The following is a 13,523-nucleotide window of genomic DNA, read 5'->3' as shown; positions in this document are numbered from 1 at the left end:
CTTTCCACACATTAGTACAATAATCCAAACCTGTTGTTAGAGCTGCAAAGGGGGGCAATATTAATATAAATGAACTCCATATTAATGCCTATGGATTATAAAAAATCATGTAGGTGTAATGTGTAAAGGTCCCAATACTTTTGTCCATATAGTGTATATATTTAATGACTAAGATGTATATATTTATGGTACAGGTATTTATGGTAGGTGTGGCCGATATGGTTATTTTTAACTGTCCAGTGGTGAACATAGAGTTTGCATTGTCTCAAGGAATCTTATTGGTAGAACTGAACTTCAGTCTACTAGAAGGAGAACTGCTGTTATCCACTATGCTATCCAACTTATTACAATCATTAGAAGACTTTAGCTAAGGCATAAGCAGACAATGTGCATAATGATTTATTATTGTTGGAATTAAGAGGATTCTTTATCTAGTCTTCTCAAACTGTTTGTAATTAGAAATACAGTTTCTAAATATTGTAGAATACTGTATAATCCACCTACACCCAAGTGGAAAAAAGATAAAGACATTCTGTTCAGTGCAACCACAGATGTTTGACTGGTAATTTGGTTTCTGGTTGCTTTTTATAGGCCCTCTACCACAACAGGGCTTTTTAAAGAAGTGATCAGTGATTGAGAGGTGGTGTTCCTGCTTTTAGGCTTTGTTTGCTTGACTTGCCTGTAGCACCAAACTGCCTAAACTGCATCTGAGAAGCATTTAATGGGACATAAATCTGAGGCATAGACCTCATGTGAATAATATGACTGCCAACTTAATGGCTAGTATAAAACTGTTACCATGCCTCATATGGGATACTATAAAAGACAAAGTATAACATTAAAAAAACATGACAGAGCACAATCTGTCAGTTAGGTGGCCTCACCTCAATCTGCATGCTCTTTGGCTGGATGACGTGGATCTTGTTCTTGTAGCCACACCAGACCTTGTCATGCACCACAGCCATACAACGAATGGAGTGGTGGGGACGACCCAGGTCCATCAGATGATAGTTAGTTAAGTCCCACTGACCGTCTGGGTGTAGATCACATATGTACAGGCAGGTATGATTAGTAAGTCATACCTGTGTTTCCAGTCTTATCAGTAAGATGTAGGACCTGTATAATAGTGTTTACATGTTCCATTACAGTTTTTAATAACATGTATGACCAAAGGTTTGTGTAACTGGTTTCCAGAGATTGAAGGACAGCTACAACATATCACAAACCTTCAGCTCTGTGGAAAATGGCAAGAGTTCCATCTGCTAGAGCCACCAAAACCCTTCCTTTAACATGCCTATCAGAGCAAAAGAGAAAATAAACATTACACACCTTTCTCTACAATAACAATGTGGAGTTAGTTGAGACTACACTTACACTAGACTGAGTACAGAGTCTTTGAGCTTGATGGAGTGGAGACACTTCTTCCAGTTTGCCACTGCAGAATGCACATACAGCCTGAGGAGAGAGTATAACAGACATATCACCTTCTTTGGGGGGGTAATGGAACCTAAAGGTTGTGCAAAAAAGTGTGTGCATACTCGCGCCTATGTGCATGTGGGTATATGATGCTCACCAGCCATTCTGTGCACCTAGCCACATGGTGGGTGCGACACTGGTGCCGGCACGATCATCTCCTCCCTCCTCTGAGTCCAGGGGTGCCGATGTCACTTGCTCCTTTGGAGGACCACCCTCACTGAATATGAAGCAACAACACACACATTATAGCTTTTCCAGGCTTGCAAACTGAGCAACCATTTCCATAATAACCAGCGTAACCAGTATCCAACTGTATGCAAATGTTTGGACGCCCCGTCCTAATTTTAAGTTTAAGGTAAGAGGTTTCGTTAAAATGTTGTTTGACTAGGGGTGTCCAAAGCTTTGCATATGACCAACTATTTGCTGAACTATCTGCAGGTCTCCACAACACATTGGAATACTGTACAATACTGAGGAATACTCAAGCCCTAAATGTCCTGCCTGTCCAACATTCAGTAGTTCCTGATTGGACTTTAATTATACTATCAAATGAATTATTATTATTACCATTAACACACTGCTAATTTTACTACAGGACAGTTAGGTGACTTGGAGAAGTAGTATAAGTGGATACAATTGAGGGGTGTGCTGAGAGGCTCATAGTGAAGCATTATAACAGCAAGGTGACTTACAGGGGAATTACACTGATCTTTCAAATATTTCTGCATAATTCAATGGTTGAGATGTAAATAAAGTCAAATCTGGTTTGGTGGGAAATTCTGCATTGTGGGGCAGCTAACGATTCAAATTTCTTTACAGTGGTGGTGGTCATGATTTTTAAAACTCAGTATATAATAGACTCAATAATATGCAGGTGTATGGAAGCGTATTGTCATACGGGTCTACCTGCAGTGGAAGAAATCCCAGTCTACAGGACATTCATACACCTGCAAATTCTACTAGGTTCTGCAACAACATAGATACTTCCTTCACACTATAGCCTTTGGTATGACCAAATGCAATCACTAACATCTGTACCGTGACACATTTTCCACACATTTTCCAACGAGACATTCTCTGCACTATATCACCTTGTCCCAATCTATGAATCCTGGCACAGGTATTTATAGCCTGACCATCCTCATGCAATGCCATCTGCAGAAGTCTAAAGTTACTACCACCTTGAACATGCAAGGTGACTATTTGTTTGCTACAGAAAGCTGCTGGGTCCTATCCTACCACCACTGTGAATAATTCTGCCTCTGAGTCAATGAGTTTCTCTAGAATAGAGCATTTTACACCAAACCACTCTGAATGCCTTGGTTTACACTGAAGTCAGCTCGGTACAATTACACTTCACTATGAGTTCATTGTGGTTGTTTCACTGTATATCAGCTAACTGTCACATCAGCAAGGTGTCATTACTATAGGGCATTTCGGATACACTTTCTATTTAAAGGTGCTATCACACCGTAAACTGGGATCCCGCTGCCAGATATGTTGCCATGGCTACTGATTCGCCCATGATGACTTGCAGGAAGCTGAACAGCCTCATGTTTCAAACAATAACAGGACGAGTTAAAAGTCAGCATCAAACAAAGCAGAAGCAGAGAAGCAGAAGCAGAGATCTGACACTAGACTGTGGAATCTGATATTGTTTGTCACCCATAAATAAGGACTAACTGCATTACTGTAGGAGTGTTTTATTTGTAGAAACTCCAGATCACATTAGAACAGATGAAAACATAAGTACTCATGTCTCATTTTGAAGAACGTAGTTCTAGCCATCTAGTTTAAGGAGCAAAGACTGGTTCTATGTTTCTCCTGGATGCCCCAGTCCAGCCAGCACAGAGTGGATATGTTCAATTCCATCAGCAGCTCACCTGATTTACCATCATTAAGCTCTGATTTACCAAACCAGGTGTTGGATGATCACTATAAATAGGAGGTTTGGAGATGTTTTGATAAACACAGTGATGTAAAATCACGACTTTCTGTATGAATGTTATAAGTGTTTATTCTAATATCAGTGTTTTACTGTATAAATAAGCTATTACTGTGCTTTTCCAATGCATGGTACCTTTACTACTCTACTCGTCTGTACTTTGCTTTTTTGCTTTTCCATTAGACACATTTGGCACCTGGTACCTGGTATCTTTTTTGGTATCCGCTTGCCCGTGGTTCCAAGCAAGCCGAGTAGTGACTAAAAAGTGACGTGTAACCCTTGTAGAGCCCTAATTGGCCGGAGAATCGTCACTCTATGTGACACAATGCAGACCTTCTGCACAAACTAGCCATTTGCAAAATCTCCAAGCTCCAAATCTCTCTAAGCTAAGCCTTTTACATAGCTTGCAATTTTCATGGTCACTGCTGACAACAAAGCCTGTTTTAGTCTTGAAGTTTTATAGAAGTAATTTGTGCCTACAGACTAGCTACATTAGCTAGCACTATTGTTGAGCTATGTGCCATTGTACATATTGTCGCTGTCCAAAAAAAGACATGACTCTCCAATACGGCAATCTCACAGGAGAGGGAAAAAACCTTCTGAACTTTCAATGGATGTCAATTGTAAAAAGATATTTATTCAGGGTTCAAAGGATGGAGAACAGTAATGGAGATAAATGTTTTTCATTGGACAGTAGGGATATGCTGTGTAAGTTGCTATGTTGTATTGTAAATCATTTTTTGTTTCTAACAGACTAACAAACTCCTAACACACTCACATTAACTTTTTTACACAGTATATTTTCTTTATAACAGGCTGGACATGTAGCAGACGGCACGCTACAATCATAAAACACACTACCAGTTTACTCCTTTAAATAAAGTGGTTCCAAAAAACTGAGACACAGAAAGGAATATATGTTGCTTGTGTGCCTGTTACAGTTTTTTTCCTGAAGACAGCTGATTTTAAAACAACAAATAGTGCAAAAAGCCCCCCTCCCCAAAAAACAAACAAACAAACAAACAGGCAATCTAACCCGGCTAGCTTGATGCAAAACAACTTATTTACCACCAATTATTTATTTTACTCTCTTAATAGGACTGATTTAAACTAAATTGCCATTGTAAATCTGGAATCCTGTTCAGATTACGTCATTTAGAATCTTTAAACTGTAGTAATGGTGTTTTGCGACGTCATCAACTACAATTTGGAAGAGGGGCTGTGGAAGAGGAAAATGAACCAGGTACCAGATACAGCGAGTTGAGTAGAGCAACATTGGAAAAGCAACATTGCTGCCCAGATCAGGAGCTTTTTGACTCAACATGCCTAAAACGTACTGTATGTGTAACAACCAACAGTGAAATGAGGAAAAGGTGTTTTGTCTGTATACAATTCTCTGTTGCATTGGAAGTACTGTACTGGACTAAATATTGCTGACATTATCATTTAATTATACACGACTATATGACTAATGCATTTTACCTTTGGGCCTGTTTATTAAAATCATGTATTCATTATAATCAGCATATCATTGTCTTTAAATGTGTGTGTGGTGTGTCACCTTTGAGAATTATCAGTAAAGACGTGCTCAGTAAAAGGTCCTGATGGAGCAGAGTTTTCTCCCTCTTCGCTGGGTTCCACCTCCTCTGACACCTCCATAGCTTCAGTGGCTTCTTCTGCTGACTGAGAGACGGCTAGCCGGCTACACACAGGAGCTGTGGGTGCTGCAAACACAAACTCATGAGACATGCTGTATCAATGTGACATACTGACACCAATGTAAAGAACAACTGCCAGATTTTTCTTATTAAGCCATAAATGGGGAGAAACAGGAAAAATGGAGATACAAGGTTTTTGCATAACAGCAATGATATACTGCATGCAACTCACTGAGCTCTGGGTGTGAAAGTATTACAGTAAGAGGCTTGCCTTGTCCTTTGTCCAGCACTGGTGTGTCTGTGCGTGAGGAGCAGTTGCTGCGGACCACACTGCAGTTGGTGGCACACCCCACCAGTGTGATGCCTGCTAACATGCCCTCCACTCTGCCAGTCTCCTCCGAGGTGCCATCGCCCTGCTGCTCCAGAAATATCTCTCCTGCAGGGTAATCGCTCTCACTGGCCGCTACGCACAAACACACAAACACAGTTCAGATTTATGAAGTCTCTTAAACCGAATGTAACCACCACAATGCCTCCAGGATGCTTTAACTGGAACGTGAATCCCCTTGAGTGTGTGTGTGTATAGCTCTCACCTGGAACACTGGAGATGCAGAGCACATGGGCATTACACACATTAAACTGGTCAACCAGTGAGCCGGGCTGGTTGGCATCAATAATGACCACCTTACTGGCCGAATGAGTGCTGGTCAGGATCCACACACGGCTACTCATAGAGTCTGTCTCATGCAGCTCCTTGGACTGAGAGAGAGGGCGAGAGAGAAGGAGAAAATGTAGTTAACAGATAAATTAATATGAAAGATTTTTTGGTTTAAACTGGAAGCAGCAGTATTCCTGACAAAATATTCATCACGACCATCCCTGCTACGTCTAATATATTCATTCTAAAAACAGAGTGGTCTGGTAGGTGTTTGTGGTAGTTTTTCCACGTCACATAACTATACCTCCTACCTCCTGAGCAACTGCGGTGCTGCTAATGCCGCTGGTACAAACAGAACCACTACTGCAAACATGGAGATGAGACTCCATGACTCAGTCTTCACCTGCTTATTCACTCGTCGTCAAACCAAAGAAACCCAGAAGACAACTGAAGAGAGGGTGACAGAGCCCTTCTAACCAAAATAAACACCGGCTAGGCTTTTGAAAGGAGATGAGAGCTCCATAACCTGGAAGGGTTCAAAAATGTTGCTGAGTTGGTGTTTTTCTTGCCAAGCACGTAAGATATTCTGTGTTTTTATGACTTGCCACTAAAACGGGCAGTCAGGCTATCATCGCTGTGGGATTTGTGTGTACCTGTGTTACAGTGTAGTAGAGTAACGCAGTGTAGTTGCTAACGCTGTTTTTTGCCTCTGTTGTCTGAAAAAAGGAGCTAGTCACAATTTCAGACAATTTCAAATGCTATCCTATTGCTGTTGTTCTGTAAACACATTCTATACTACCACCTAAACAGCTACCTGACTGAGTGGATCCTCTATACAGCTACTGGACACATGCTAACCTCAAAAAAGACACAGAGTCACTTTTCCCCATTTATATTTTGTACGATGTTGCTCTCTACATTGTGAGAGGATTTGATCAAATTTGTATGACAATTTATTTACATTCGTCTGCATTAGAAGTTGAAACCTTTTCCTTCAATTACAAAGTTGCTTTTGTGGAAATACTTTTTTTTCTATAGACAGTGACAGTATGCATCTGCATTTAAAGCCTGTTAAGTAAAATTATTGCTGATAAGAATGACAACCACATATAATTATCTTCTATCATCTGATAACATTTCATTTATTCAAGTTTTGACCAAGCTTTCTCTGAATACTCCACGCTGAACCAGTCCAATGACTGAACAAAAGAATGTAAACTTGCAATGATCAGATGCATCCGCTCTGAAAGGAGCCGGACCTCAGCACACTTTTCTACTTGCCCGGTGCAATTACACATTCTCCACATTCTCACCAGAGAGGTCTAAAACCCCAAATCCACAGATTCTATGTTCTTCGAGTTGCTATTCACCTTCTTCTTCTCCGGTGAACTGTGCTCACTCTTATTCTCCCCTCCCTTCTCCTCTCCTGTCAGTGGATCAGTCCCATTGGCTGGTAGCTTCACTTCTGCCTCCTGATTGGACGTCCTCCAGCCTGTCAAATCCACTCCGGCAGCGCACCAGAGCTACACAACAGCAATATGTCACATATGACTTTTACATGCATGTCCACTTTAGTTCAGATGTTTTGTTGTTCTCATCACAGCATTTACCTTTCTGTTAGGGTCTTTCTCCACTAGAGGGCGGCAGTACACCGGCACAGGGACGTTCTTCATGCGGCTGTCCTCTTTCTCATTGGCCTGTGAGGAAACAAGGAGGCAGGGACATTCAGCAAGCGGCCAATAGCTATACTGTTTTATGCCACATGTAGATAAGGCCCGGTGCTGGAAGACTCATCGCGACCTGCTCACGTTGGCCTTGCCCCAGGGCAGAAACACAGACAGAGAGGCAGAGAGACAAGGGGAGACCCCCGGTGGCAAATTGGAGCAGCAGGTTAAAGGGGCGACTGTTGTTAGAGGGTTAAAATACAAACAAACATGCGCAATAACAAGGGGTTAATTTATACTGTGTAGTCCGCCACAGTGACAGAAAGAACAGCCAATCTTGGAATTGCAGGCTGATTATCTGATGATTTGGCAACCAGTGACGTGAAACAAGCAATTTCTGTGTGAGTGTGTGTGTGTGTGTGTGGGGGGGGGGGGGGGTCCTACATGGCTGATCTGTTTAGCCTTATGTCTGTGTTATAGATATTAGAGCTTAATAAAAGCAATCTGTGCAGAATTATCGTGTTGCTATGTGCTGTTGAGGTGTTACTGCAAACCTGTAGCCAGCTATTAGTCTCACTCCTTATCAATACCTTGTTAAACCCAGCAAAGAACCTTAAGGGATCTTTGTCAGATCTACAGGAATGGGGCTGCCAGGCAGCCTGTAGTGCTTAAGTGGGGTTAGGGCGGGGTTTCGGACCGGGGCGGGGCGGGAGAGGTGCATGCTGGTCCTCTGCCGTTCGGACTTGCCTGCGGCCTCTTTGCTGCGGCGTCCTGAGCGCTGTCCGCCTGGGAGGCCGTCTGCGGGAGATCACAGTTAGAGCCGTGGCGACACACCGTCACCACTGGCAACCCTGACACACAAAACTCTCACCAAACTCTCACTGCGGATGCTCTGAGAACCACAAAATGAATGAAACCTGTCTCCGCTTGAGCTACCTGCCAGCATGATTCTGTAGGAATCACGATGCTGTTGCCATGGAACACTTCCAACTACATTTGCAGTTGCAGTCCCACTGACAACAGGAAGAAGAGCTGTTACCTGACCAGTTCAGATCCGAAAACCACCACGTAGGTTAGCTCAAACACCTGAAACGCAGCATCAGCCCTTTGCTCAGGATCCTTCTGTTGAAGAAGCTCACTAGGACATGTCCCAGCACTGATGCTTTCTTTTTTTGTGTTTCACCTCTATTTTATTAAGCTAGGACAACCCTGCTGTAAATGCTGGTTCTTTTTAATAGACTACAATTCCCATAATTATTTGCAGCACTTGGAGATTTAAAGGGCCCATGTTCTACATTTAATATTTGTATGATTTTATTTACCACAAACAGTAGTATTTTATTCCCCAGCCTCATAACAGAACAGTTTTTTTACCATGCCGTCAATAGTGATTCTTCAACTGGGGGCTCTTACCATCTTAACTTTTGAAAAATAAAAGTACATTTAGAATTGCCATACTTATATATTTATTTGCCAGTGGCAGAAATCCAGGTCATTTGTTTATTTATTTATTTTTTGTTCTTCAGTGATTTGAATTGTTTAAAATATTTTTAAATGTCCAGAATAAGAACTGGCTCAACAATATTGTTAAGGTGGCTAACAAAATACATGGCATTGTTCAAACTCCCTTAAATTATGTATTTACTTGTCAGGCCACCCAGAAAGCAAGATACTGATACTCAACTGTTTTTTTTTTAGATCATCCACTCAACTTCAAATTTCTGCCTATTCCTTCTGGACGTAGAAGTAGGTTCCCAATGGTCAAAAGTAATAAAATAACTCTTTCATACCCCTGGCTACAGAACAAATTACATTTGTGATGTATACAAACTGCTGATAGCTCTAGTCAAGATTATTATCAGCACACATTCAGCCACATTCAGCAAACATTTGACTGCGGTATATAAGCTGCATTGGATGTTGGTGAAAGCTGTGGTTCTTGTTTTATGTTGTATTTTCGTACGCCTGGCTGCAAAACAAATGTCCTCCTTGGGAACAATAATGGGAACTTTTTTCTGCATTCTCTAAAGATCTCTGCTGATGTCTTACAGTCATACTGACTGAAGAGCAGGGGAAATGAGTGCACTACGTGCACGTTCACTTTAACTTTTCTAAACAGTTTAAAAGGTACTGATGGTGAAACTGAAAACCTGTCATTAGTAACATCAAGTGTCAAGACCATCACAACAAGTTCTGTGTTTGTAATGAACATGTTGCCGTCATGACAATAACCATTTTTGTCCGACACTAGGACATAAGACAGCTACAGAACAGCTAGCAAAGACAAACTTGAAATACATATAAATGTGAACGCTTCATTTTTTCTTCCTAAAATATTGCCGTAATGATAGAAATGGTAAAGGCGCTAATAAATCTACTCCATGATCAGGATGAATACTCCTGAGTAGTTAAATTACTTACTTAATTACTTACTTACGGTAATGACGATAATGCTGAGGAGGGAAATATACTGTTCATAAACATTTAAAAGTTGTATATATATGAATATAAATAATATATTATGCGTCTTTGATCACAATGTGATTTATTGAAAGAATCTGGTTGCTTTTAATCAATTAATTGGAGCAGAGAGATTTGAATGTCTGGGTTGTGGACAAAGCAAAAGTAGCAAAGTATCAAAGTTTAAAATGTTTACAATTTTAAATATATAAAAATGACATATATTTAACATCTACGTTATGTATTTTGTAATAAAGTATTTCTTCTGAATTTATAATCTGGGGATAATAAAAGTTCCCATAACTGAAGAATCACCCATCTGTTCTAGCTGTATTGTGGTTTAGGGAGCTAAAAGACTAGGAGCTAAACTAAACTTCAGTAAATCCCTTTGGATGTCTGGATCTTTTAGATGGCTGTGGCCCTTTAAACATCACAGCATAGCATTTCATTGTTTCTCCCTGATGTAAATCACATCTGTGACATCCCATCCATGGCACAGGCAGACTGTGCTTAGCTATGGTCTCAGGAGGGGAGTATGTGGTAAGACTACAAAGTTTAACCATTAAAAACTCAACAATATTTATTAATGATTTGGGCCCTTTAAGTTTACTGCAGTCAAAGTGGACTCCCCCTCCCGAGGCTGAACTGCTCCAGCTTCCAAGAACCAGCATTGAGGGTGGAGGTGAGAGGTGGAGGGGAGGGGAGGGGGTAGCGCTACCTGTTTAAAGCGGGGCGGAACGCTCCAGCCACAGGCCTGCATGAGGCCGTCATCCCTGCGCATGTGCTCGCGGACCTGCCGGTACTGCTCACGACGCTGCTCCCGGCGGGCCGACAGCGCTGTGTCGCTGAGGAGAGACGCAACACCATTACTGGGCAGTCTAGGGGAGCGAACAGAGAGAGACAGGGGGGGCAGCGGTCAGCGAAAGAGAGCGCCAGAGAGCCAGCCAGCCAGCCACGGCCAAAAAGGGTACACAAAAGAGAGAGAGATAGATAAAGAAAAAGAGGGACAAAGAGAGAGAGAGATAGAGAAAGAAAACGAGGGACAAAGAAAGAAAGAGAGAGAGACAGATAAAGAAAGATAAAGACAAAAACAGAATGAGAGAGAGCGAGAGAGAGAGAGACAAAGAAAGAGAGAGAGATAGAGAGAGAGAAAGAGAGAGACAAAGAAAGAGAGAGATAGAGAGAGAGAAAGAGAGAGACAAAGAAAGAGAGAGAGAGAGATAGAGAGAAAGAGAAACATACATGGAGCAGTGGGTTAGAGGTGAGACACAGAGGACAATCACACTAAGACACACACTGAACACACAGATGCTCGGAAAAGCCCAGCTGTGAGTATGCAGGCATTGAACTGGGACTTGGGTGTTGATATGATGTGGAAGTATGGAATGAGTGTTTGCACATGTGTTAGGACCTGACTGAAATATCGGTTGACTGATAATATCCTTAGATTTGTCAAAATGAGGCCTTGCCTGTTTAACAGTATGACAGAAATACAGGCTAAAGGTGAATTTAAACAAGAAACAGCAAAGTAATTATTACAGTAATAATTTCTTGACATAAGAAAAACATAAAAAAGAAGAAAACTGATGACAAATAAGAAAAATAAACCAAAAAATAAAGCCTCAAAACAATTCTGGTAACTCAGCTCCTCAGTGCTTCAGTATTCATATTATTTAAGACTGTGGCTGTGACTGAAATGGATTCCTATTTATGTTTTAGGGAACTATGGAGTATGTCTTCCATGAATCTCTTTAGTGTCTAAATCGTACAGTGGAGTTTGAGCATGATTTTGACGGCACAATAATCTCCCACAATGCACTTATAACTTCTAGCGAACACCATATCTCCTATATTAACTGTGTGTGTTAGCTGAATGTGGACCAAAAGTCTCTGTTACTAAGCAACAGACAGTGACAAATGGGCCCAACAATGTTTTTCCTCATCGTTACAAGCCGTAACTGGACGTGTAGTCTGTTAACAGTAGGCTAAGGCTGCTCAGCAACAAAACTGAAAAGATTATTCCATGAGCAGCACAATACTTTACTAACTTTTTTATCAAAATACAGTTCGTGTGTGGAGATTTAAATCCGGCTCAGACACTCATGTGTTTCTTTATGGGACGGGTGCTGGTGCAGGTGAATGGTGAGGAAGTGTCTGCATTCATTTTCTAGTTTCTAGTGCAACCTAGTACACTTAATATCCCCTCCCAATATAGTGCAAGATTACCAATGGAGTAAAGATCCAAATGGGACACCTGTGAGCCTGTGAGTCATTGCTGTTTATAACTTGCAACAGTTGTTACAGTTTAAAAAAACACTGATAAAAAATATAGCAGCATGACATTAAAATGAAAATGAAAAATAAAAAGACAAAAGTATATGGACAGATGTTATCAGTTATCAACATTTTAAGGCCTCTAAATTGGAAATGGGATTGGCTACAGAAATGTCAAATCAGTCAGGCCCCAGTATGTGTGTTTGTGTATTTGTGTCTATATGTCTGTGTGTACATGTTGCGTGTTGTGTGTTCGCAGGGCAGCACAGCAATGCGGAGAAAAGTTAGCTAGAGCCCAGAGGAGACAACAGGGTTGTGGAGAGAGACAACATACATGATATCATATTATGACAACAAACAATTATGTAATGACTCAAGGTGTGTAATGACAGACAACAGAGTGTGTGGTCGACAGAGAAATCTAAAAACACTGACACTGTGTGTATTTATGTGTGTTTTGCGTGCTGTGTGCTCTCACTCTTCAGGAAAGAACTCCAGTGTGCGGTTGGAGGTGGAGATCTGGCACATGGTGTGTGAGCGCCTCTGGTTAAAGCCTGCAGGTGATTTGTAGTGGATGTTGACGCTGGTGTACGGCCGCTTCACTGGAGGAGGACTAGCCGACGAACTGAAGAGACGTGCGAAGCTGGAGGGAAAGTAGACGGAGATTCACGTTAAAAAGAACCATGATGGTCTTTAGTTTATCTGTGATTGTAGAAGAATAAGAAGACGAATTAGAGATGGCACAATACTCGTTTTCCCTTTCTGATACCAATAATAAAACACTAAATCTTAAAACCTGATACCAATCCAATATTCCCTCCTTAAAACCTACAAGCTTTAAAACTAATTTGCCAATAATTAGGGAATTTCACTTAAGATGAGCATCTAAAAGTATGCCATGGTGCTCAAATCACTCAAACACCCCACAGGAACCTACCCCATTAAAAGACATACACAGCTAACAACTGCTTCTGCTGATACTGGCCCAGTACCAATACCTGGTACTGATATGCCATCTCTAAGTCTCATAGGAACTCACAACTGCCAGATGGTTGATTTCTTCTTTTCTTGCATTTGAGGACTCTCCCTGGAAGCCCTGTGAGGAGATACAAGTAAATAAATATTCAGATGAAGTGAAGATGTGAGCAGGCCCGCAGAAAGGTATGTGTGATACAGTATATGGACACATTCTGAATACCACCACTGATGTGACAACCTAACAGCTCTGGCATGGTAACTTGATAGGAAAAGGAACACACTTTCCTAAGTGACCATTAAAGGTACTTACATTGTAAGTATGGGACTTTGGTTGGGGTAAATAAAGGCCCAGGTGTGGTTTTCATGCCTATTTGCCAACCTGTTCTTTTGCCACAGTACTAAACATGCTA

At 41.3% G+C, this 13,523-nt stretch overlaps 1 protein-coding gene across 12 annotated transcripts in view; it reads right to left on the bottom strand.

Moving 5' to 3' along the window:
• Window positions 1–13,523, bottom strand: part of mapk8ip3 (mitogen-activated protein kinase 8 interacting protein 3) — a 50,722-nt gene that overhangs the window by 6,160 nt on the left and 31,039 nt on the right. For 6 of the 12 annotated variants that reach the window (XM_072692831.1, XM_072692836.1, XM_072692833.1 and 3 more), the window contains 13 exons: window positions 13,175–13,231; window positions 12,614–12,778; window positions 10,580–10,739; window positions 8,149–8,199; window positions 7,348–7,434; window positions 7,108–7,260; window positions 5,673–5,838; window positions 5,351–5,542; window positions 4,983–5,145; window positions 1,574–1,693; window positions 1,375–1,455; window positions 1,227–1,294; window positions 885–1,033 (listed from right to left, as the gene is read on the bottom strand). In XM_072692831.1, the coding sequence (XP_072548932.1) occupies window positions 885–1,033; window positions 1,227–1,294; window positions 1,375–1,455; window positions 1,574–1,693; window positions 4,983–5,145; window positions 5,351–5,542; window positions 5,673–5,838; window positions 7,108–7,260; window positions 7,348–7,434; window positions 8,149–8,199; window positions 10,580–10,739; window positions 12,614–12,778; window positions 13,175–13,231 (1,612 nt within the window). The remainder of the gene's footprint in view (window positions 1–884; window positions 1,034–1,226; window positions 1,295–1,374; window positions 1,456–1,573; window positions 1,694–4,982; window positions 5,146–5,350; window positions 5,543–5,672; window positions 5,839–7,107; window positions 7,261–7,347; window positions 7,435–8,148; window positions 8,200–10,579; window positions 10,740–12,613; window positions 12,779–13,174; window positions 13,232–13,523) is intronic. The other 6 variants (XM_072692834.1, XM_072692839.1, XM_072692838.1 and 3 more) reach the window with 2 other exon arrangements.

Source organism: Salminus brasiliensis, chromosome 12 (genome assembly GCF_030463535.1).
Source record: "Salminus brasiliensis chromosome 12, fSalBra1.hap2, whole genome shotgun sequence".
Taxonomy (NCBI): domain Eukaryota; kingdom Metazoa; phylum Chordata; class Actinopteri; order Characiformes; family Bryconidae; genus Salminus; species Salminus brasiliensis.
Note: the sequence above shows the minus strand (reverse complement) of the source record. Positions and strands in the feature narration are given on the sequence as shown.